This window comes from Armigeres subalbatus, chromosome 1 (genome assembly GCF_024139115.2).
Source record: "Armigeres subalbatus isolate Guangzhou_Male chromosome 1, GZ_Asu_2, whole genome shotgun sequence".
NCBI lineage: Eukaryota > Metazoa > Arthropoda > Insecta > Diptera > Culicidae > Armigeres > Armigeres subalbatus.
The window spans coordinates 152,628,175-152,654,854 of record NC_085139.1 but is presented as its reverse complement, the minus strand read 5'-3'; the positions used below and the strand labels follow the sequence as shown (position 1 = coordinate 152,654,854).

Sequence of the window (26,680 nt, the reverse complement as noted above, 5' to 3'; positions counted from 1 at the left end):
ACTCGTTGTCTCGCCATGGGAAAAAAAAGTTAAACCATGCACGCCCGGTGGCATATGAAAGCTGAGAAGAATCGCGTTTTCGATGACCGAACGAACGCGCAACACTCTGTGATTACTTGCCCGATAGCTACTGCCAAACTATTGAAGATCGCACCAAACACGAAATATTTTATTATTTTTCCGATGACTAAAACACGCACTGCACTTACTTGTTCGATGGCTATTGCAAACTCAATAGAAATAGAAACTTGCATACAGATGTGAAAAAGCAGTTCGTGGAGGTAGAAGATTTGATGATAGATGATGGCTAGAAGCGACATCAGGGACTGAAATGCTGTTCTTACTAGTAAAAAGAATTCAGTTTCTAAGCACACACACAGGACAAGAACTGTTTAAGATCGCTTGCAGGATGGACTCAACTGTGGTAAGAGGGATAGGGGCTTCCTTAGAGCTTCCAGCAAGTTTGTGCCCCGGTGGTCATGAGAGGTAGATTACTGCCTACCCTAACATTCAGCGGATCGACGACTGGAGCTTAGGATCTTAAGCGTCAGAAACTTACCTCTGATCAATTGTCACTAAGCTCTCTGAAAGTGAATACCATTTAGCCATGTGGAGATTGCCAGTGCCTTAAATTTCAATGATTTAAAATGACTCGGATGATAAGGTGCGTATGTCTTTTCCTTTGACCACAATGTGGGCAACTTGCATGCTCTCGCTTTCCAGTCGAAAGCCGGAGTGTTTCCGAGTTTTGTGAGGCTGTGTTAAATATGTATTTTTTTTCTGCTTGTCATTATTTGTGACGTCACGTTTTGTCGCAGAATCTAGAACTTGTTTGGCAAAAAATGCTCGCTGCAAAAAAAAACCATAACAAATACATCATTCGCAAAACCATCGCCCTGCTTTAATCCATGCAAAGTCACGAACGAATCGGATGCCTCAACGGATATTCTGACGCTTTATTCGGACCTACCCAGCGTTGCACAAAACAACCTTATCAGCTTTGTCGGAAAGCCATGTTCAAGTATTATTTGCCACAGTTTGTTCCATTTTACTGACATGCCTTAAAGTTGTTCAAACAGATGATGAGTCCGCAAGTTTTATTCCCGGAATTTATCAAGCATCAATTACAGAGTAAACAACTGACCCTTTGATGGTCAGCCGTCTTGAGTACAACTTTGGTATTCGTCAACAAAAGTCTGCGCTAACGGGCGCAGTCGATAGATTACCTAGTCGGCTCTATTAACAAGGATACAATATGAGACGTAATATTTATTATTCCACGTACCCAAGGTTGTTTCTAGATAATGGAAATAGCAATATGCATTGAAAAATCTAGGGCACGTCTTAGAAACCACAAAAAATATAATCATCTGGAACTCAGCTATACACATGATAGAAAACAAGCAATCCGCTTGTTAGACTCCACAATAGCTTCTCAAGAATTTGAATAACAAGACATAAAAAGGTAATCCTTATCATGTTTTGCATACAGATTTATAAATTATTCACATGCGTAACGATACGAAAATCACACCAAAACCGGAGGTGGTACTCTATTTAGACGTGGGTTGGAAGCCGTACAAAAATATTAGCGATATACATTCAATTCCAGAGCAGCAAAAAGAAAAAGAAAGTACACCCAAAGGTGGCATTATAAGTCCCCAGTTTTATTTGAGTTCTGTTTCACTACCATGTTCAATCTGCCCATCTGTAAGAGAGCCTCCAATGCAGCTGACCTGCTGCTGCTGTTGCCGCGCTGTTCTATCTCCCTTCCAACCCGGTGGAAGTCGTTAACCCCTTAATCGAAAAGATCGGATGCTACACACCACTCGCTACTGCGTCCTGGAAATGTGCGGTTCAATTTCGGGTTTCCCTAAGATTATTCCTGCATGCCCTCGCCCTCACCTCGTGTGCACATAAGTATGCTACAAGGAACCATAAAAATGTAGACATCCTTAAAAAATACAATCACTGCGTCTTTTACCCCCTTGCGAATGGAAAGGATGCAGGGTGGTAGGTTTCTACGGTATAGTAGCGAAATTGTTTTACGGCATGCATATGTAAAATTCAGAAACAAATGACTAAATCTGTGACGAGTTGTTTCCCTTTATGAGTTTGATCACCCTTTTTCAACACTTTCTTGTACGTTGGAATAATTTCTAAAAAAAAACTTTAGCTGAGAATTCCTGAAGCGTGTTCCGTGTCTAGTTTGTTATCTTATCATCGAGCACAAAGCTCAGTATTTGATAATATGACATCAAAACGTTGGAAGTCAAACGAATAGGAAAGTAAACAGACTGTAATATATTCTTCAAATATCCAAAATCAAATAAAATCGGGTGAGTGTGCTCTAGTAGGTGAGGTATAGTGGCATTCGCTTGAGCCTGAATGGGGCATTAACGCAGTAGCACTTTATCTTTGAAACTTTTACGATAGTGAGATTTAAATGCCAATGTAAACAGCAACTGGCGTACCGAAAACAGTTATACTGACGGTTATTCCTTCGTGTGGTTATTCGAGTGATTTGGGAACGGAAATTTGTACGTTGATAATGCTTCGGGCCAATCAATAGGGCATATACTCGAAAGTGTGTACTTGACTAATCGTTGGGTGCCTTCAGGTCTAATTGGACTTCGGTGATTGCTGCTGAGCGTGACTTTTATCCATATGTAATGATATTGATATCAGCGTTACTTCCGATCGGAATAAAGCTTCTTGTTTTGAAACAGAATCAGCAACAGCTAATTATTTTAGAATTTATCAACTCAAGCTGATCTACTTCGTACTTACTAAATACAAAACTTTTGATACATGTAAATATGTTTTGTAAATTATTCTGCATTCGGATACGGCTGGCGATGGTACTGCTTAATCTTCGGTCACCAATTTTAGTAGTATTGGCTAAATAACAAATACTCGGGGGGTCGCTAAGCGGTTCATTTTTCGTTATTTTTAACCTTTGCATTTGTCAAAGCATTGAGTTGACCCAACGAAAAAATGCACAAAAAATCAAAGAAAACCCAGGAAGTATTAATGCTGTGTTGAGGTAGACCGTGAAATTGATACAATATAACCGCGTAAAAAGTCACCCCATAGTAGGATACTTACATCTAAGTGAATAAGCCAATTTTTTCTTATAACCCTAAAAGTACGATTTTGATAGTAGGAAATTACATTGTATGAGATAATTACGATAATCAATTGACATCATTGCACACTTAAGGTAGTGGTCATCGTGAGTGCGCATCTCATCACAACACAATCAGACACAATACGAATCACTCTTCACCGAAGCTACGAACTGTATTGGAAATAAATAAAATATGCATAAAAGCAAACGGATACAGGCATATATCAAAAATTAATACCAAAACCAGAAAATAAATGACTTGTCAAAATTTTTATAATAGTTACCGTTTAAATGCAGCAATAGATAAATATTTTTTGCAGCCCTCATGCACACAAAAAAAATCATCCCAGTACGGTGAAAGTAAACAAAGTGGAAAAAGCCCCACTTCTGCGCCGGTGATACCGATATTATGTCGTGTGTGTAATTACTGCTGTTGCTATTTTATATGTTTTCAAATAAATAAATAAATATGCAATAATCTACCGAACAGAACAAAATGGATGAGAGAAAAAAAAGTGAACGAAACCAGCGAGCAATCATTCAGCACACGTATCCGGAAAATTCAGGGGAAACTGAAACAATCATGCTGTACGTACACATATCTTATAGGTTAGCAGCGGCCGCCAGTTTTGATGACAGAACGATGGAATGTTGTGGTGTAGTATTTTGCATGCATTGCAGTGGGAGTGGTAGGGTGGGACAGTTTGTTGGCTTTTGGTAGAAGAATTCAGAACACCCACGCGGACGTGCCAAGGATCCATTAGGATCTAAGGGGATATATGTGCCTCTAGCTTCAATGATATAAGATTTTCTATTCCAATATGGATACCCATGAGATTTGATTTGAACTTCAGGAAGACTACATTTTTAACGAGAAGTTCAAAAAAAAAAATTTTTGCAATTCCTGATCATAATATCTGGTTTACAGTTTGTCTTTGAGTGATAAAACGGCCTACTTTTCCATACCAACGAAATGGGTGCTTTAATGAACATTATGCAACTCAAATGGGTTGCATAATATTCATTATAACACTCATTTGGGTGCTATAACGAAAAACCAACATCAGAACAGTAATTACATGACTACATTTTGCTGAATTAGCTTCGGTAAGTGCTCAAATAGTGTATTCTATGCGCCCCGTAATAAATTAAATAGTTTGGTGGATATGACATCAAAAATTTCCAAAGTCAACTACATCTATCGCTTCACGGCTTATCAATGTGCTATGCAATGTGGCACGGTAACATAAAATCTGATTGTTCTCCGCATTAACATAATTTATTGGCAAGAATGATCATGTGGAGTAAATTAGACTGATCAATTTTGGTACAGATTTATCACATAAAAGTCCATTTTTGTCATTGCAACAAATAGCGTGCAACTCGTTTAAACTCGATTTTTCAGCGCTCGTAGTATTTATCCAACTCGGCAAGCCTCGTTGGATAAACGTACAACTCGTGCTGAAAAAATCATCTTTTTGCAACTTGTTGCACAAACTACTATTTTACTTCTGGTGATTTTTTTCAATTATAAACTTTCCATAACGTTCAAGCAAAAGGAGCCAAGAGTTCTCCCTGGAACATGTCAATGGGCACAGCTGTCTATTTGATATCGGCCAATGCAATGGATGCCACATCACCGGCCGCACACCAGTTAGTGCTCGCTCACCCCCGAATAGGGTTGGTTTTATATTTTATTTTATGTTTTTCTCTTCAATGCGTCATGTTCAAAAGTTTGCAGAAGCTGATACGGATGTCATCAGCGCGAGCGCGCGCGTTGTTTGGCCACGAGTGGCCGCTGCTGATAATATTATAATAATAATGCTTCATCTCTCGAAAACTAAAATTTCATAATGATACTCTGTGCATTCAGCAAGAATGCTCGACATGCAGCTTTCTGAATTTGTTCATAATGGAATTTTTCACATTAAAATGCGATCGCTTTCGGTTCTGTGGTTTTGGACAGATGAATGTTTGCTGCAATCATATTTGCAACCAATGTGCATGCGTGTGTATGGCATATATTTCGCAAATTAAGGGAGAAATTAAATTTCTGCATCGTGGGTGAATTCTTGCATGAATTTTCAGCAAATTTTCATCAGATCTTTAAATAGGTTGAATTAATTTAGGGAACACCAATTTGAAACGTTCGAAAACATCTAAATGTAAGAAAGCAGGCTTGGAAATTCGCGGTTTTGACGTGATGTATGCAAAATCTGCCACCAGAACTGATGGAACTCACTTATCCAATCTAGACCAACATTTGAAAAGGGCGTAACAGACAAAATTTATTCCTTCTGATTCGTCGTCCACATAAATAGCTATGTATGTAGACGAAGTATCAGAAGGAATAAATTTTGGCTGTTACGCTCTGTTCAAATGTTGGTCTAGAAATACAATATGATTTTTCTCGATTTATCCTATTACATAGGAAGAGTTCTTAAAATGCCCCCAAGGTCAGGTTGACGAAAAAAATGGCACTACTCATGGTATAATGCACTACGTGGTTCTTCTACACAATTGGGCAATGATTGGAGGAACATGGTACAGGCGTGAAGGTATTTTGTCTTGTTGAAAAAAGTAAATGTAAATTATTTCTTTAACATAAACAATCCAACGACATTATTGTTGATTGGTTCAACATTTTTCTCACCATTCTGGTACCACTCGCTACTCACGATTGAAGGAGCGTATTGAAGGCATTCAGTACCAGCGAGCTATGTCAACATTCCCAATCCCCAAATAACCGTTTTACGGATACATCGAAATTATCAACAGCTACTTCCAACACGGCCAGGTTCATAACTACACGCCGGAATACACCTCTGCTGGTTCTCACATCTGCCTGCCGCACTTTGTCTTCCGCCGCTGAAATCACCTTCTCCACGACTCCTCGGATCCACGTCTTTCGATCCTGCCTGTCACCTATGTTCAACGGACGTCGTTTTCGGCAGCTTCCTCCCAACGCCGAAAGACTTCGCCAATCGCTCCATTTTTCCCCCCGACGCCACCTATATGGGGGTTCCGGAGGGTTTAAGAACCACTTCGTGGAGGCTTCGACACATTCCTCGTTGATGTTAACCGTTATCAGAAAAAAAGCTCCTACGTCATTTCAATCTTGCACACAAACCGCCATCAAGCATGACTGCCTCGAAAGGCTATACACTACCAAGAGGTTAACCGTTTAGGCCTTCACTCTGCGCTTGCTTCCAAAGAAACACCCTTCCACCAAGCTTGCTGGAATTCACTCGGTTGGAACATTTACTGGAACGATTTTACTGCTGCCTTGATTCTGTTCCGACATCCGTCGGAAGTCCAAATAGTGTCTCCACTAGCTTTTCGCCAGCAATTTCTGTTATTCGTACTGGCTTTTTCCACCATTTAATTCCTCCCACGTTGATAGCTGGACCACTGTGATTCCCATCCTGGAAATGGAAACGTGACTATCCTCGACCATGTTCGCAGACGGAACGTTCAGTACCGGTCACGCATTTCCGCTACTAGCTACCTGATGCCAGGAAAGGACCATCACCCCGCTTCGTCATCACGTCCGCAATATTCATCCGAGTCGGGACCCAACGCTTATACTTCCGAATATCTCGCAGATCTTAAACGCCACCGTTTGTTTGTATTTGTGCTGTTCCGACCTTATCCAGCTGAGCACTGGGAATTCGTCCAACAGAAAGCGGCGAAAGCTTCGCCTTCACCGGTGTCAACAATTTTGAGCCACTTGAAAATGAAAATATGCAGCCCTCCGTACACGCACTAACTGACGTCGATGAGCTTTATTGAACAATTAGTCTAATCTTTCTAAGGTGGACGGCTTTTTTTTGCTTTTATTCAAAAAAGATTCCCATTTTTTCCAGTATTTTCAAGAAGAATCATATTGTCGTTCTCTTATATCACGCTCATATATACTGACATAATTTTGTCACTGCCGAGCTGAGTCTTTTAGTGTCAGGCCTGATATCAAAATGACGTTCGTGATCCTGTATCTTCTAATTTCACACCCAACCAGCGGATGGCAGATTTAAAAACCTTACTTGAACTGTATAATAATTTGGCATATACAATTTCGGAAGATTTTAATACAATTTTTGTATTGAAATAATACAGATTTGTATTATTTTAAAACAATATTTGTATAAAAAGCTTACAGAATTGTATATGCCAAGATTTTATACAATGATTGCCAGATTTGTTTTTTTTTTGCTGCGCTTAGTAGGAAGGAAGAGAACATACTTTAAAATAAAGCATAGAAGAGGGGTGAAAGATAGACAATTACATTCCCTTGCCATATGCCAGGCTGATGGCTGAATTGAAAGAAGTTACCATATTCTTCCAAATGCATGTAATGAATGAAAAACTACAGTCTCTTGCCTTATACCGGACAAATGCGTGCTTCGAGAAAAAGAATTATATCTCTTGGCCCAAACCGAGTAAATACCTGAATTGAGAGAAGCAACGATATCCTCTCTTACCTGATGCCGAGCACATACATGATTTGAGGAATCGGACCCTCTCTTTCCATATGCCAGGCTGATCCTCCATAACCCGGGTAAATACATTCTGGAAGAAGGTAACATATCTTCTCTTGAAGAACAAACGCCTGAATGGAAAGAAGAAAACCTTTCCTCTTATGTCTTATACCGGGTATATGCATTAATAAAAATAAGGAATAACATCTTCCTTTTTTGATGTCGGGCACTTTGAGGAAGGAAGCGCAAACTGCCATGACTTATATTGGACACTGCGTACTCTTGAGTGCACCCAGGTTTTTTACACTATTTGGTTTTAGTCGATTAAGAGAAATTAATGAATTCCAAACACCTAAAAATTAACCTGGGTGTAGATAATTATATTTGCTGCTGTACTAACTTCATTGAATTGTATTTCCTTTTTCGATATTTGTAGTTTGTCTTTTGTAACATGTCAAGGCGATCTTGCTTGTGATCCCGAGACAAAATGATGGTAAACGGAATTCCTTAATTCAATTTTTTTTTCTAAAAACAGCATTATCCTTTTGATGCTCAAGCGATAATAATTTGAAAAATTGGACATATGTTACAGGTTTTTCAAACTTCCATTTACTTCCTATAATCTTATAATAGGTGATTACACAGTTTTATGTTTCATGATAGGTGATTACACAGTCCAAAGACCATTATGGCAAATGCTCATTATATCAAACGACATTCTCCAAAATGACATTATGCCAAATGACCTACCACTTTTTTACGCAGTTTTTGGAATTTACGCGAATATTTCACAATGTTTTTCTCGCGGTTTTCAAAATGGAACAGAAACACGTGGAAACAATGATGTCGTTTTAAGAGCGGTTTTGAGATTTATGTGACTTTTCATTTACGCGTAAAAATCGACTTCAGTGTGGTAAGAAAAAAAAGCAATAGAAATCACAACACGGATCTTATATAGAGGAAAATTGGCACATAATGATACCTCCCTTATAAACAATGTCATTTTTAACTAGAACTGTCTATAAAAAAAACCAGAATAATCCACCTAGCGGTAATGGTGCCTTTCATGTGTATTATGAAACAAGAAAACACATAAGAGTAACAATAAAAGCACATAAGAGAGTTCAAAATTGCACTTTAGGGAGGTAGATTCAGTTATTCCATCAATTCACGTTTATTTAAATGCAATGCAGCAATTTCGGAAAAAATAATTTCGATCTTGATTTTTTTTTCAGAGAGGACACTTTAGGAAAATGGAGAAAACATCAATGTTTTTCTAATAACTCCGGATCGCAATGGCCGATTGGGCCTGTTGCAAGCAAATCGGATAAGGCTAAGTACGAAAAAGTGTGTGTCTCACATTTTTTGTACACACACACATACATACATACATACATACATACACACATACAGACAACACCTCAATTCGTCGAGCTGAGTCGATTTATATATAACACAATGGGTCTCCGAGCCTTCTATCCATAGTTCAGTTTTGGAGTGATCCTATAGCCTTTACATATACTTAGTATACGCGACAGGTAAAAACAATTCATGTCCGCTGACAATTTCTCAACGACGAATTCATTTAAAAAAAACTCTGGAAGATAATAGTTTCGATGGACCTAATGAATAAAGCAGGCAGTATTAAAATGAACAATCTGATTTTCAAGTAACTGGAAATTACGTTTAAAGTTTGAACCAGAAGTTTTCCGGAACGACACATCTTCATCAGCAAAACGAATAAATGTTACAGTTTTCCGAGATTGCGTTTATTGTCTGACGTGAGCATTAATAACAACATTCAGTGCACATGCACATAGAAGTCGTGATCTCGGAATATGTTGCCTGTCAACTCCCAGCTGAACACGCAAGGAGGCAGAACCACACATAAGTGATATCATTAGAATCATTAAACTTCTAAGCATCGGACAGCAGGCAGGGGTCGCCCAGTGCGTGCGTTTATGCTTATAGATAGAGCCACCTCTTCATTCATATCACCGAACAACAGCCATGCATCGGCAGCAAAATAGGCAAGAGGCGTAATGGAAGGAGAGAGATTTGCAACGCCCCAACACGCACCTCATCAAAAAGCCTGTGCAAACAATGCCTCGATAGATACAGAATGCACGGTCGAGGTGCCTGCTTCAAAACATCATCGCATCCTCCCTGACGGCGAGCCTACGGCAGTTTGTGCATTGCTCGAACAGCAGCAACGGTATGCATCCTCTCTTAATAATCATTAGTCAGTTTGTGTAAAATATACATTACAAATTGAGTTGAGTCGATCTTCCACTTACCGCCAACTGGCTGTTGCTCAATGCAATCGATGTTATACCATCTTTAGCACTCCGCCCAATTGTTTACGGTCGCATTGGAAAATCTTGTCCCCACACTGTTTCAACTTCTTTAGCCCGCTCACCTATCCTTATGATGATAGAGCATCGTGCTCCGCCATCACCTTCTGCCCCCACCCATTGAACGAATAAAAAAAATCACGATGCACGTCGCACTAACAAGCGTCGTCGTCTGTAATTTAGAAATCGTGTAGTTTTCCTATCGGTAGGCACTGAATATTGTTAAATAGAGAGCAAATTATATCTTCAAAAAATACGTTCTTGAATGATTACAATCATTACGCGATGTACGTGTGCTGCTAGTTACATGGGAAACTCACTACCCACCGTTGTTGGCAGGTCATCACCGGCATAATGGTAGGGCGTTACTGACTTTACTTTTCAGTTCACACACACTCGCCGGTTGCACCCTCCTCCGATAGAGAAAAAAAGGTGCACAAAGTTGTTCACTGAGTAGCTTCAAGGATTTGACTTTCACGCCCATAGTCATTTGTGATCGTGAGAAATTTGTCTGAAATTTGAGGAAACGTTATAAACACTTATTCAAATATTTAAATATTCTTGGAGCAATGTTAATAATGATGACCAACATAATGCTGATTTGGTTGATTTTCTCAGCAGGGCAAAAATAAATTCAATTCAAATAAAAATGACGATTCTTTTTTCATGTAATCCTAAATCACATTTTCTTATATTTTATATCAGAAAACAGGGTTGGTTTATTTTAGCAAAGCAACATTGTATTTAATGCTTTATTGAGCAATGTAAATACCAAATTAGCTAAATGAAATAAAAAATGGGGTCTCCAGTTAGCCTTGCGAGCGAAAACGTTGCCAATCCGGAGATGGTGAGTTCGATTCTCGGTATTTAAGTCAGCTTAATCTTCAACAACTGGTATCACTTAGATTATATCTGCTTGTTTAAATGAACTTATCAAAGAAATTATCAGAATTGGAAGCCTTGAAAAACAACAGAATATCTAAGGTTTTATTTCAAACCTATTACCCACTAAAGTAACATGTTTGGCAAATTATTTGTTGAAATATTGTAACTAAGTCGACCAGAAACATTAGTCATCAATTCCTGTCTAATCTATTTGAATCAGTTTGAATTATTTTGGACATTGACAAATATAACAGTACAACATAATTTGAAAACTTAATAAACCTGTACGGATGTCGCTTATCCTCCACATCAAGGGACGTTTCTTCACAGATTGAATTGTGTCGAACAAAGCCCTGGTAATTCCAAAGTCTTGACGATTAAACTACATTTGGCCGATTTGCTGCGATTTGGTGAGTTCTAATAGTCAGTCGGTGGTGGCCGAATACCGAGCAAACGAGGTACAGGCTACATTGGGGAATGTGGTAATTGTGAATTATCTCTGACTAGTGCATTTATCTACGAGCAGCCGTGCACTTTGATGCACTTTGCGTTTGATTGTATGACGAGAACGAGTATTCCAGCCGCTCGCTGATGCTGAATCGCTGGAACGACTCTACAGAGCTTACCGCTGTGATCTTGGGGGGGTTTGAAAACTGAGGGCCATTTTGAAATGGACAGTATTGCGTTCGAATATTTCATTTGGTTGGCTTGAGCTGAGATGGAGCCCGGGCCGTTCCGAAATCTAGCATCGTCGAAACGGCGGCAGCAGCACGTGTCATAAAATGATGTTTCAGCACTGGTGTGTGGGAGCAATAGAACAGACACTTCTAACTATCCCTAAATGGAAACATTTTGGGGAAACACTGCACAGAAAACTGTTGGAAAATAATTAAAGCGAAAATTCATCGTCAATTTGTGACATTTTCTAATACCCTCAGCAACATGGACGGTCAACGTCGGGCTGGTACATTTCGAATCTGCTTCCATTGGCCTGGAGCACAAGAATGTCTTTCTGCTGTTACAGTCTAGCAGTAGCAGCAGGAAGAGTCAAAGTGCAATAAATATTAGAGAAGACTGCAATAAATGGTCCATGCCAATCAGAAAGGTCGAGCAACGGTGTAGTAGATGCTATATATGCTTCATTGCACTTTCCATCGAACGAACCATGACCAATGATGAGGCCAAAACTCCATTCGCATGGGCATGGCGACGGATTGTATAATGTAAGTATTGCACCGTGCGATGACGAGCACAAACCTGCTCAATGATGTCGATCTAAATGGAAGATATACGAATTTCATATTCAGACGCTTCCTTCATGTCACGAACATATGTTATAAAATGTCTATTTTAATACAATTAAGGTTGGTGACTTCAGCATTTCAGACATCATTTCTATCTAAGCTGAAACGGTTTTGCGTTGACGCGATGCTGACGCCGGCTTATATTATAATTGATTCAACATGACTTTTGCTACATGGATTTGAATTTTATCACTCAACGAATCAATGCAAGTCAATCTACTTCATTGTTCCAGTAATCACGGCTTTCGTTAATTTGAGACAATTCCCCAAACATAAAAATACTTACAAGGATTTAGTTCATTTCCAAATGATTATTTTTAATAAAATCACTATCCTTTCCAAATGCGAGACCTCAGTTTTGGATATACCCTTTCGGGCCCAAATGAACCTCATCAGCCGGTGAGATTGCACCAGACAGAATGTTGCTACCTGATAATTTCCTGCACAATAATTTGATGTTTATCTACAAATGGTGCCTGGTATCTGCAAATGCAGTGCTGCATGCTGTAGCGAGCAGCCAGAATGAACAGCAGTGCAATGTACAAACATTTAGAAGCGTTTTGTTATCAAAAACCAATTTATTTTGTAATCAAATCGACACTTCCAGCAGTGCTCCAGAATGTTTTGTGCATTATCGAAATATTAATCGGCCATTTAATTAGTTTGAAATATGAATGACGGGTAGCGCACCGTTCGCAACAGCACGGAACTTGTTTGCCCATACCATTATTAGTACTGCACACATTCCTTGCATTGCGTAAATACTTTTCACCTTAAAGTGTATTGACAAATTCGACGGAACGTACGTGACGTATCGGCTGTTGATGATCATGGTCATTATCATGAGAGATAAGCTGAATTAAGTTTCAACTCCAATTGAAGCTGTGTTCCTTCATAATTCAAAATCATCAAATTAAAAATAATGGTAACAACATCTAGAATTTAATTTTGCCAAATTAAAATTGTGTTTTTCCTCTATGTAATAAAATTTAGGCTCCCGTTTCCTCAAGGTTTAAGCGGGCATGGTAGTCATATGGCTACTGCTTCTGCCTCATACGCAGGAGGTCGTGGGCAGTGTTGGTAAAAACTCAAAATCTCAAAACTCAAAGATGATTCAAATCAAGCGTGAGTTGAAACGCACCCAACTCAGCACCTAAAAACTCATGGATGAGTTGAATCATCCATTTGAATCATCGTAGGTTTTCTTTTGTTCTCCTCCGTTAAAAACGGTGAATTGACGTTTGTCGCATAAAATATTAGACACTCTTCCATGTATAGGCAATAAATTGCCCCCAAATTGATTTCAAATGCGTTTTTAAACCAAAATGATTTTTTGGCAAATGAGTGAAATGATGCGTTATAGCATGAAAAATTCGAACGTGATGCATTCCTTTAAAATCGCAGACGATTTCGTTCGTATGGGAGCGCTCGTTGATTGAGATTTACGAGTGATTTTACCAACACTGGTCGTGGGTTCAACCCCAGATCCGTTCCATTTTTCTACTTTGTATCTTTCTCTATATTTCTCATGTTCTAGCAATCGCTAGAACTGGAAATGGACTTCCATACCGTTTCCATTACTATTCATATACCTTCAACTTGAGTATTCTAACAGTAATCTGCTAGAATTGGAAATGAACTATAGAGCTCGTTTCCTACATCCAATTAGAAATTCCATTAGTTGCCTTCTCCTATCTATCACATTGGCAGCTCGTTAACCAAGACGGACCTCTGCCTCTCGAACCTAACCCAAAAATTCCAACAAATTCCGCATAAACTCGTGGCAAGTGCAGAGGTATATTCGGCTTGCAGTGGGCGAGTGATTGCATCATCATTTCCTCCCCTTCCCTACGTTGACTTGCATTCTGACATGACAGGCGCCAGTACGACCTAACAAATGAGATCACCAGTACTTGTACATTGAAGATGTGTGCTAGTCCCAAGCAAACATCTGTTGCTTCCCTGTGCAAGAACAGCTGATCTGGTCATAATGGAGTAGCAACTACGAGCAGTCAATCAAGCTCAAGCTCAAGCTCAAGCTATGTAATAAAATTTAGGCTCCCGTTTCCTCAAGGTTTATTTCACTAAATGAAAACATATTCTCTACAGACGTAACATATTATGTCTGGAAAAAAAATTAGGAACGATTGTGCAAAGTTATTTAAGAGTTGTCTTTTTTATATTTTTCGTAACAAGATACATATTTTAATATGAACGCTTAAACGCGCCCCTCAAAGCTTTACTGTGGAAGCAAAAGTTTGATAAGGCCGTGTGCCATACATATTTTTATATTTACACCCACCCTGCGGATAGCAGATTTGAATACAGTTCTGTATTAAAACCATGCAAAATCTGTTATTTTTTTTTTTTTTGGCATACATATCAAATTTAATTACAGTCACTGTATGACATCTAAAATATGACATCTTAGTATCTTGATACAGTGACTGTATAAAAAGCTCATATTTCTTGTATTAAAACCTTGCAGATTTGTATATGCCAAGAATTGTGAAATTTGTTTTTTCAGTGTTGTTGAAAAAAAGAGTAGAAAACTGAAAACATGAGAAGTTTCGAGTGAATTGGGACATGGGACAAGAAGTAAGAATATGAATTTAGAAGTGTACCTAAAAGGCAGGCAGAAAAAAAATCAGAAGTAAGATGGTAAAAAGGTGAAATAAGAATAATAATAGGGAAGTTAGAAGCGTGAAGCGAACAGAAAGAACTGAAAAATCAGATGTGAGAAGTGAAAAGAGAGAAGTAATAAGTGAAATGTCAGAAATAACTGAGAGGCGAGAGGTACGAAATGTAAAACAAAATTAAATGAGTGTAATTGTCGCTAAAATAGCTTTTTTTATATATTTCCCATTGGCACCCTACTGTACATCTCCCCTACAGGTTACGTGCAAAAACGCAAATTTAAACAAAAAATAGTGAGTCAAACTTCGATTAATTCACGAAAAGATTGAATAATTTGCAAGATTTTTCATATTCATATTCTTATTCATTCCACATTATTACCATGGTTCCATCTAGAGTCCATCCGCCATGTTAGTTTTTCTCAAGATTGTATAAATTTCAAATAATTTTGCTCTCAATGGCTTTAACAATGCATGGAACAATAACATCGGATTTTTAATCAAGTTCTCCTGATAGAAATTATTTCAAAAAAAGTTTATATTGGTGACTACATGAGACCACTAACATCGTTCCTTGATTTTACTAATTTTACAGAAGCTATTCCCTCATTCTCTCGCATCACGTATTAATGATTAATAAAACGTATTTCAGCATCTCGTTCTTCTAAATCTCACATTTGACTTGTTCACATTGTTTGAAAGGATCCCCAATGCAAATATTCAAAAACTGCAATAAACGACAGTTTAATCTGTCCAAAGATTTCATCATAATACAAAAACGACTTTTATTCTATTCTATTGTCAAATTACACATAATATGAGGATAGCACACTATACACAAGATGACGCGAACAAAAGAATCAAGCCGAAAAGCCTCCCGGTGTACAAACGATGCGGTTAAATTCGTTTCCGCCAGATGTGGGTGTTTTATTGTTGCACAAATATACACTCTCGGTACACAAACAAATGAAAACACAAGTCGCCATCAGCAACCAACCACCACCGCCGCCGCCATTGACGTGGTTCCGTTCTGAAAGCACAAGACCAAGAGATGTGAGAACAATGGACCTGTCAAGTCAATGGTGAAATGCAACCCTTATTTTGCGAATCTTTTTTTTTTTCCTCTCCAGTCTCAAACGCTGATTATGCCAACGGAGTAGAACAAATCATCGTCAACTCTCACACGTCTTGCCCGTTTACCCATGGCCTACTCGATCGCTTTTTTTCGGAAGTTCGGTAAGGTTAGTTCTGACTGGATGCATACACCGAAAAAATTCTTTATATTGAATATATTTGTTGCACACATAAATTTTTGCAATTTGGCGACCCAAATATATGCAATTTGTACCCACACATAAATTCAATAACTGCATATTAGAGACCACACATACATTTTATTTGATCATAGATTATATTTGTACTTCGCGTGGAGAGTGGTTATGTGTGCACTAATTAGAATCATGAATTAAATTAATGGATTTTTGTCAATAAAAATGTGTGGAATTTTTGTAGTGTACGAAAGGCGGCTGGCGTGAATATACCACAGACAAAAAGCTGCTGAAGAGTAGGCATTGAATACGAAAAATGCACAAGATATTCAGAACAAAGTACGCTTGTCAATCATTCTTCACATTTTCATTTTTCCCGCTCGCTCCGATTTGTACACCGGAACTATCCCAATTTAGTGGCGTTAAAGTGCATGTATACACACGTACATACAATCACTCAAATGTTTATTATTACAACAAAGATATCCGTCTTCGCAGATGAACCGGCTGGCACGTGACTAATTTTATGATAATTTCACTGTACGACAGCATAACAATTGAAGTTCTAACCTTGTTCTTATTTTTACAGCACCCCTACCCCTCTGAAGACCAGAAAAAGCAGTTAGCGCAGGATACAGGTTTAACGATATTACAAGTTAATAACTGGTAAGTGGGTTGTTATTTGAAATTCAATTATATTATTTTGGAGCTTTTCGACATTTCGGCTTATGATTATTTTACAGTGAATTCTCTCTTTCTCTTACTCGATGTGTTATCTTATCGATACAAATCCCGGCTACTCTGATCGTTTTTGCTATATCATTTTTGAAGGTTTGCCTCTCCAATTCGATATCCTCCCTCACTTGTTAGCCCTTTGTAGAGAAAGGGAAAGTTCACTGTAATACGAAGGTAAATCAATAATATGTTTTACTAAAATTGCTGATATTTTTTAATTACACCAATATAATTATCATTAGACGAGTTGTCAATTTACTTGACTTGACTTAAGTCGAGTCAAGTACGTAGACACTGAAGACGGCCTTACATTTGAGGTCGAAATACGTATCTGTCAAGATACAATTAAGTGGTGGAATTCAATGGGATTGTACTAACTCGTCTTATGACAAGTGAAGACATTCCACTAAAAAGCTCAAAATAATTTTCTTAATAAAATTAATGATTAATTTCTTAAAAAATCAAATTAAAATTAAGCGATAAAGGTGTCGAGTACATTAAAAAAGCATTTGAGAAAGGTAACAACATTTGGAATCTCATGATTTACCGTAATTTAAAATATATTCAGTTTGAATTATTTACCTGTTATTCAATGCATCTTTTTTATTTATTATTTACTATCTGACCCGTCGAACTTTATCTCGCTCAAAATTAATAAAGTTACCAAAAACATTCATTTTTTATTCACAATTTACATTTTAACGTGAACTCTGCGATTCAATTACATTTGGCAGAGCAACGTCAAAACTTCTTTTTTTTCCACATGTTAATTTGGGTTCCATTTGCTTGATTAGTTCCCGAGTTATAACGCTTTTCTATAAAGTTGTGGCGACTTTTGCACGCCATTCACCACGTCAAACGCATGATTGAAGATCCTAAGATTTTACCTAACATATAGTACGCTTTTTCAAATATAAAATTTTTGACACGAAAGCGAAATTTCTCCAAAATTTGAAAGTCATTTCGGCTCTAACGACTTACATAACAGATTTATTGCGATATGTTATTAGACAAAAGTATGCACATATTTCAGCGCTACAGGTTCGTCGTACCTCATGAATTTTTCTAGCTTGAGGGTAAAATTCTTAGAAAACATAACGAAATAATTGAATTCTATTATGGTATATTTAATCAAGCTCGATTTATTTTTTTATCGATTTGATAAAATCAATGCAACACTCTAGCTGAGCTACGTTACGGCAATGTACCGGTCGGGAGATGACGAACAAGGAAGCTAATATGTTACAGATGAACCAAAACAAAACGGTTTGCTCACTGTTTTTCCTAACAGATGCCGCCATCTAATTTTCTACCCCGAAACGGTGCCGCACCATGAACGATATTGCATCAATTAGCGAGTGATTGAGCCCGAAAAACACAACACGACACCTCCGGACAAGTACGAAGAAAATGAAAATTGGTTTCTCTCTCCATTTATTCTGATTTTGATTTCTGCTTCCTTTGCTGCATCTTCACTGGGTAATGGCACGATTTTCAAGTGTCCAAGCAACTTTGCCAAATGATTAATTATAGCAATTAAGAATGAAGCACATACCGTACCGTTCCCGGATCGAATGAATAACCAATTGCAAACAGTTGGGTCCACCATTACGGAACAGGTTCAGCGTGGCTTGGCTCCACCCTATGATAGTGGGGTTCCTGTCGTCGCGACTTGAATGGCCGATCGAGATATCCGGAAACCATTTGAGTCGGATGTTTAAACGGGATGGTAGTATTTTTTTTTCTTTCGTATCAAAAACTGTTGTAAAGATTAGTTAAGACATCGTCATCATTTAGATCAAGCTTCTATTATTTCTAATCTGCCTGGTTTATTTTAAACTTACTTCTTTTCAGCTTTGTATCATATTCAAACATTCGTGATAGTTGTTTAATGTGCATTTTGGGAAAAACTGATCTATGGTCCATAGTTATTAGTTAGTAATCACGAAATGTTAAATATTTTTTTCACAAACATATGTAATGTATACACAAACATCGTTTGCTACTATGGGAATTGCCTTTTTAATTTATTTTTTTTTAAATCGTATAACACTGCTTGTCACACGCGGACAAGTTGTTCAGCTGGAAATAACTGAAATATTTTCCTCTGTTAGAACTTACCAAACCCAATCAGCAATGCTCTGATATGGATTTATTGTTGAGAAGCGTTTCCTTCGCGGTAAATCCCATAAATCATGGTGTTATATTATTTGATACTCAGCCTAATCCAATTCACACCTTTCAACTTGATCAAAATTTATTTCGTTTTTTCGTCTTCTTCTTCTGTTTCACTCTGCTATCGCCGTAAAGTAAATGTTCTTATTTGGCACACTTCTCAGTTGATACAAAGGCGTCTGACAAGTGTGTCCGATATCGTGGAACAGCTCGCAATATGAAGAGCATGGAGAAATTTGTGCCACGGTAGTTTATTCGGATATGCTTGAAAGCCAAATTAAAATGGAGGTGTAAATGAAGATTTTCAAATCGTTTCTCCGCTTATAATAATTTTGTTAAACAATGGAGCTTGAGATAGAATAAGAAATACTATCTTCATAGAATATGTTTAACGAATTTATTCTAAAACCCCACCTATGCGAATAGAGAGGAAAATATTAAAAACATGATAAACGATATTTTATTATTTTCCCCAAACAAGTTTTTCTCCGTTGAATTCAGAGCGGGATATTTATAAGCATCGGTATGTACACGTGCAAATACTATATCCTGGTATGCTTGTAAGTGGTTGAAGGTGGATGCCAATTTGAGCCGGCAGGAAAACGGTAATATCAAGAGCAAACCGAATCACACCTTTGCTAGCGATCCACAACCGGCAACAAAAGTAACCAATTTTCCCGTACATTTCTTTTTCACATATATTTCCCTCTGAAAAGCATCCCCATCTCAACCGGATGACTGCTTTCGAGAAATTCTCTCAAATTTTCCTAGTCTCTACTGCGTTGTGTGCCGCACCCTTCCCGTCCAGCCTCCAGCTGAAAGGGGCAAACACGGGTGTAGGCTTTTCTTCTTGGGCTCGATTTTCTTCCACATTGTACTTCTACGTGGATCTCAATCCATCCGTTGCTAACGTTTTGGACGCAGTTTTCCACTTCCACAATGGGAGGAAAAGCAACAGCAGCAGCCAATACAACGCAAAGGTGGCAATAAATAATCCAAACCCCTTTATCCAACGTTTCGTTTAACAATAAATTATACGTGTGGGATACCGTGAAGATGCAATGAAATGTTGAGCATTAGGAAAAAAATCTACCATCGCGTATATTGCCGGAATAATTGCGAATTGAAGGTTTCCGTTTTCATCCTAGGTTTGTGGCTCATTTCTATGATAAACAACGGTGACCCAATCCAGTGCTTCAATTATCAACTTCAAAAGTGTTAAATTTTTGTGATATTTTAAAAACTCCAATTTAATTCACATGGTAGTGTACTGCCTTTCTCATATTTAACTAAGACACCACGGCATTTGTAGCGAGGAAATCGGTTAGAGATTACTATATGAACAGTTGCCTAATATTATTCTCATCTCATTCATTGGAAACTGAGTTCATTGAGCTGATTAACGGCATGTACATCAAATCACTCTTTGTTAGTCACTGATAGCCACATAGTGGATTGCGAATTTTGGTAAGGGAAGTGCACCGGTTTTGGCCAACTTAGTGCCTAATTTGGCCAACCCTGGAAAATACATATTTTTCCTAAATAATCGATCAGTTTAAAGCAGCGTTGAACCGTGAGGGATATATCTTTTGTTGGAACTAATAAAACCCTCGAGAATTGATTTATTTTTGGAGTTATTCGCAAAATTGGCCAAATTAGGAACATGGCCAAAATCGGTACAGTTCCCCTACTTGAGTTCTATTCTGAATGCGAAAAAAGCAGATTTACAAACGCACAATGTTCTGAAAGGGCAGCGCAAATTAATGTCTTTGCCCACAAACTCAGAATGCACAAACTATTCAAATCATTCGTAAGTTGAAACGCACCTAACCTAAAAACTCATGACTCCTCGCTTAACTTTTCAAAACGACCTAAGTAACATTTTTTTCATGAATTAATTTGAATAGCGCAATCAACAGAAAAACATGAAAGCTTTCGATTGTAGTACTCAAATTAATTCATGAAAAAAATGTTACTTAGGTCCTTTTGAAAAGTTAAGCGAGACTCCTTTGTTAAAAATAGTTTATTGTCATTCGTGGCATAGAACAATGGATACTCTTGCGTGTGTAAACAATAAATGCGTTGCGTTGTAACGGAATATTTCGTAGATTTCATGCTGATAGCTGTCTTGTATAGTCCTTAACTTTCTAACCCCAACTGCTTATAGATTACTATTTGGAATTTAATAGCAATTCAATTGAAGGTCCAAAATGATAAAGCATTAAAACTACCATTGCTGGCCACGCCCATCTTCTTCGTTACTAGGCAAAGGAAGAAAATGATGATATGACATTTACCGACGCCGTCATAGATGTGTAAACGATGAATGTCCTCCAAATTGATTTCAAATGATTTTTGGAGTGAAATATTTTTTTGGAAAATGAGTTGAACGAAGCGTTTTAGCATTGAAAAAACTCAGGTTTGATGGCGATGTATCCTTAATCGAATCAGTCGAGGTTTTGATCCTCGAACATGACCATTTCCTTTTCCTATAAAAAAAACAGCGATGGTGTTAAAATTGTTTCCGGGGTGTAGCGACTCCGAAGCCGTAGCTCCGCCTCTTTGATGAATAATACCATTGTAAACCACTTGTTGACTGTGCCGATGCATGAAGCAATCAAGTGAAAATAACTTGCTATCGTTTCTTCATCCTGGCATTGAGACCCAGAAGCCGAAGTAGAAGCTCCACCTATTTGATGAATGAAACCATTGAAAACAACTGTGAATAATTTGTCACGATTTCTTCATCATAGTTCGGCCTCTGCCTATTGTATTCAGTTGGAGTTACCTGGAAATTAAATTTGCAAGGCTGAACCCGTTCCTACGTTTCCCCTAATAGGACACAGCCTGACAATGGGCTGGCCTATGATGGCCACTTGAACATTGTGTAGTTGTTAGATCTAGTAGTCTTTTTTTTTTTTAATTTCAGCGTTTCAATCATTTTTCCAATTCCCATCAAAGAAAAAAAAGCTCAATTAGCATTTGAACCGTTTGATTGCGAAACTGCATATGAAACATTTTTGGCCAAAATGAGATTTTTATATATTCCGAATCTTTGTCCGAAAATACGTATTCTGGCTAGACCTGTGCGCCGATTAAAAATTCACCGGTGGTGGTGTGATAGATCATTTTCAGCCAGCGGCGGCGGCGTTCATGATCGCGGCGGCGTGGGTCGGCATGGACTAATTTCAAGCGTCATAATTCTCAGGATTTTTTTCCGCAGCTCCTCAACGATTTTTTCTTACAACGAGCTCGATGGGAAGTTCTTTAAAAAATTCCTCTGAAAAATTTTCCACATATTTCCTCGGACATTCTCCAGGAACTCTTCAGGAATTCCAAGATTTTGTCCAGAAGTTTCTCCTAGATTTCATCCGAAGTTCCTTCAGGATTTCGTCTGGATGATCCCCATGATTTCGTTTGGATGTTCCTTCAGAATTTCGTCCGGAAGTGCCTCCAGGAGTTCCTCCATAATTTTGTCCAAAGGATTCTCCAGTATTTCGCCCGAAAGCTCCTCCAGGATTTCGTCAGGAAGTTCCATCAGTTCCTAAAGGATTTCGTCGGAAGGTTCTCTAGGACTTCGTCTGGAAGATCCTCCAGGATTTCGTCTGGAAGTTCCTTGAAGGTTTCTAAGGAAGTTCCTCCAGTATTTCTTCCGGAAGTTTCTCCAGGATTTCGTCCGGGAGTTCCTCTAGGATTTCGTCCGGAAGTTCCTCCAGGATTTCGTCCGAAAGTTTCTCCAGAAGTTCCTTCAGGATTTCGTCCGGAAGCTCCTCCAGAATTTCATTCGGAAGTTCCTTCAGAATTTTGTCTGAAAGCTCTTCCAGGATTTCATTCGGAAGTTCCTTTAAGATTTTTTCTAGTTCCTCCAGGATTTTGTCCGGAGGTTTCTCCAGGATTTCGTCCGGAAGTTCCTCTAGGATTTCGTCCGGAAGTACATTCAGGGTTTCGTCCGAAAATTCCTCCGAAAGTTCATCCAAAAGGTCCTTCGGTAGTTCCTCTAGGATTTCTTCCGAAAGTTCCTCCAGAATTTCGTCTGGAAGTTCCTTAAGGATTTCGACGGAAGTACTTCCAGGATTTCGTCTAGAAGTTGCTCCAGGATTTTGCCCGGAAGTTCCTCCAGGATTTCATCCGGAAGTTTCTCTAGATATTTCTTCGCAAGTATCTCCAAAAAGTTCTCCATTTATTCTTCCGGAAGTTCCTCTAAGATTTCGTCCGGAAGTTCCTCCAGGATTTCGTCCAGAAGTTCCTCCAGGATTTCCTCCGGAAGTTCCTCCAGGATTCCGTCCGGAAGTTCCTCCAGGATTTCGTCCGAAAGTTTCTCCAAGATTTCATTCGGAAGTTTTTCCAGGATTTTGGCCGGAAGTTCGCTTAGGATTTCATCCGGGAGTTCCTCCAGGATTTATTACATAAAAAGTTTTACAAACATACAAACGTCCGAAAGTTTCTTCTTGATTTCATCCGGAAGTTTCTCCAGAATTTCGTCCGGTAGTTCCTTCAGGATTTCGTCCGGAAGTTCCTCCAGGATTTCATTCGAAAGTTCCTTCAGGATTTCGTTCGGCAACTCCTTCAGGATTTCGTTTGGAAGTTCCTCCAGGACTTCTTCTAGAAGTTCGTTTAGGATTTAATCCAGAAGTTCCACTAGGATTTCGACCGGAAGTTCCTCGAGGATTTCGTCCTGAAGTTTCTCCAGGATTTCGCCTGGAAGCTCATCCAGGATGTTGTCCGGAATTTCTGGGGAAATTTCGTCCGGAAGTTCCTCTAGACATTCCTCCGGAAGTTCCTGCGGGATTTTGTATGGTAGCTCCTCCACGATTTCGTCCGGAAGTTCCATCAGGATTTCACCCGGAGGTTCGTCCAAGTTCGTGAAGAGCAATTATAGAGCACTGTTTACAGTTTTCGTACTGGGTGTTATGTTTTGCCAACAACTATTGATCTGCATCGAAGAAATCGAAAGATTCGGTCCCAATTTGTTCGAAAACAGTGTTTGCTGTTTTCCCGAATTTATGTAAAATGGATATACGACAGTTTCTCAAACAAATGATTCATTTAGTTTCAAGAAAAGCGTCTGTAATTCTTTGAATATATGGTCAGTGAATTGAAAATTCAACGATGCACACCACAAAAGCGACATAAGAAATCTCACGACATTGTTTTATTTTATGGGAATGACAAAGAAATTTTTTGCCAGAAACAAAAAAAATACAAATGTTGCTAACTTTTAAGTTCGTGTTTTTGCATTGTTATGATATAGCAAATTTCGAGTGCTCAAATGCAGAGTGCTTGTATAGAAAGTGAAAGCGTAATCCTCGTAGAGAGCTGCGTCGAATAACTATGAATAGTTAAAATGACAATAATTAGGTGTAACCTATACAATGTAAAACAATGCATATATTTCTCAACCACCCTGGTCACCATCCGACGTTCCACTCACGCAGTCTCCTCATTAAAGCAGATGTTGAACTTGATGAAAACTACTCCTAAAAAATGCAATTCTTTGCAGAGTTTTGTTTCTGCCTACGACAAATTTCAAGTGTCAACCGATCCTGTTTGTTAAAACCTATAAACATTGCTTTTTCTCCCGATGCCCATACAGTCCACTGCAGAAGGGGTCCAGGCCATAACATCGCACAGCCTTCATGTTCACCCGAGGTCCCTGGCTCCACATTGCACACTGTGGTCAATGCTTTGTCTGTTTTGCAGAATGACTAATTACATACTTCTCGATGGAACATGAAATCTTAAAAAAAAAAACAAACTACATACACACTTCGTACCCAGGAAAACAGAGAAAAAATCAGCAAAAACGTGCACGGAACCGTTTTTCCATCGTCCATCCGTATCCATCCCCAAGTTGTCTGCTCTGCCTCGCACTTAACGATATAAAGCAAAAATTGAAAGAAGCAAACAACGAGGCAAAACTACTAAAGGGCTCTCGCTGAAGGAAGGGTTTAAGAAAGAACACGGGGATAAGCTTACCCTAATACGACTAGACTTAATTACATAAATTAATAATGCTGATAATAAACTAATTGCTGTGTACTTCCATTCTCTCGTTTCACCTTGGTTTTCATCTGGCTGACGAAGCCCGATGGCGGGTAAGTTCCTTGGGACGACCGGTTGGTTGGTGCACCCAACGAGCCACCTTTTCAAATAATGTGTGCATAAAAGTCAATGCGAATTCGCGCTATCCCTGCAGGGATCGAACCGGGGAGAAAACCGCAAAACTCCCCCTTTTCCCCCTATATAATTTCTGCGTGAAAGATTCGCTCATCGGGACTCGGGAGAGAGAGATGCATCAGAATGTCCGAAATAATGAAATACGGATGAATATACCGTTCGCATCCTGATGATGGTTTGCAAATCACGTATAGTTGCGCAACGTTCTTATGTTCCCCACACCGGGAACGGGGTTTCCAACTGCTAATTGATGTTATGTTCTTGCAGATCGAAGTAAAACGAAACATTCATAGTAGGACGTAGTTTATCTTATTCTGATTAACCGAGCTACCTGTAAGTTGTATGGCAAACAAGGGCTGAACAGCTTCTCAATATAGATCGTAAACATAAAGTTCAGTCTTTAACTGTAGAGCTTCATTCACAATTTAGTGGATGCAGAATTCGGCAATTTTAGATCCCCTGGTAACACTTTTTGTATGGATAATTTTAATTTATTTGTATGAATTGTACCGCTTTATTTTCTAATCGTCTTTTAACTGTCTATAGCAAAAAGCGTCATTGGAATAAGAAGCCATATAACTTGAACACTTTTCGATTGTTTCGTCAAATCATTAGATAATCTACATAATCAAAGCTGCAAATAATACAGGAAACCAGATTTACATCTTTATACTATCGAATACAGTAGAGCAAGTGGACAAAATTATAAAACGCGAGCAATAAGTTTAGGAAACACTGCTGGAAAATTCGGAAGAACAACCAAACGGCAGCCCCAAAAGTCATCATAATGATTGGTTGGTAATTTTCGGATTGTGTGTATCGCGATTGAAAAGTGTACCAAACCAACACACTCGTCCCAGGCAGGCCCCGTCCCGTCGCCAATTGTGCTGAGCTTTCAGTTGCTGCGAGCCAAGAAGCAAGAAGGAGTTGTTGTGATGCACCGGAATAAGCAATTTCCGAAATACGCTATCTCTATCCTTCTCGGTGGAGTGAGTGGTCGGTGCAGTCCAGTGTGGTACCTCCCATCCGTTTTAAATGCAAAAATAAATTTGTAGTTTCGCAATAACACACCGCGGTGCATCATTCCACTAAACAGTTTGGTTTTCCGAGAAGTGAAACTTCAAAAGTCGCTGTCCGGAGCAAAGAATGGCAGCTAGGCTATACTTTTGAGAACCGCCATCATCGATTCGAAGAAACCACGCAAGCAGCACAGGGCTAGTGCCACACGTTGCTGATCCATAGGTACGCCATACATGTGGCACTCAACTTAGTTCTTTGTTGCCTTATACCTTAACGTCGTGTACTGCAAATCGGTTGATGGCTTCAGGATCTTCTAGATACACTGATTTGCTTCGAGCTTGCAGCTAATTCACAAAGAAATCAGTAAAAAATAAGCTTTTATGGACCTAATTTTAAAGCTCTACAATGCCTGATTCAGTAACGTTTAGATCACACTTCTCAAACTTGAAAACCGTGATCAAACCACCTAGAGCTGTTGATGCCTTTTCCGTGGAATAGAAAAGGTAAAAATCATATGT

General features: G+C 38.7%; 1 protein-coding gene across 1 annotated transcript in view; it reads left to right on the top strand.

Annotated features, from left to right (window-relative positions):
- The window catches only part of LOC134206638 (homeobox protein homothorax-like), a 240,411-nt gene that overhangs the window by 159,523 nt on the left and 54,208 nt on the right, over positions 1 to 26,680 (top strand). The window contains exon 6 of the mRNA XM_062682368.1: positions 16,645 to 16,721. Coding sequence (XP_062538352.1) covers positions 16,645 to 16,721 — 77 coding nt within the window. The remainder of the gene's footprint in view (positions 1 to 16,644; positions 16,722 to 26,680) is intronic.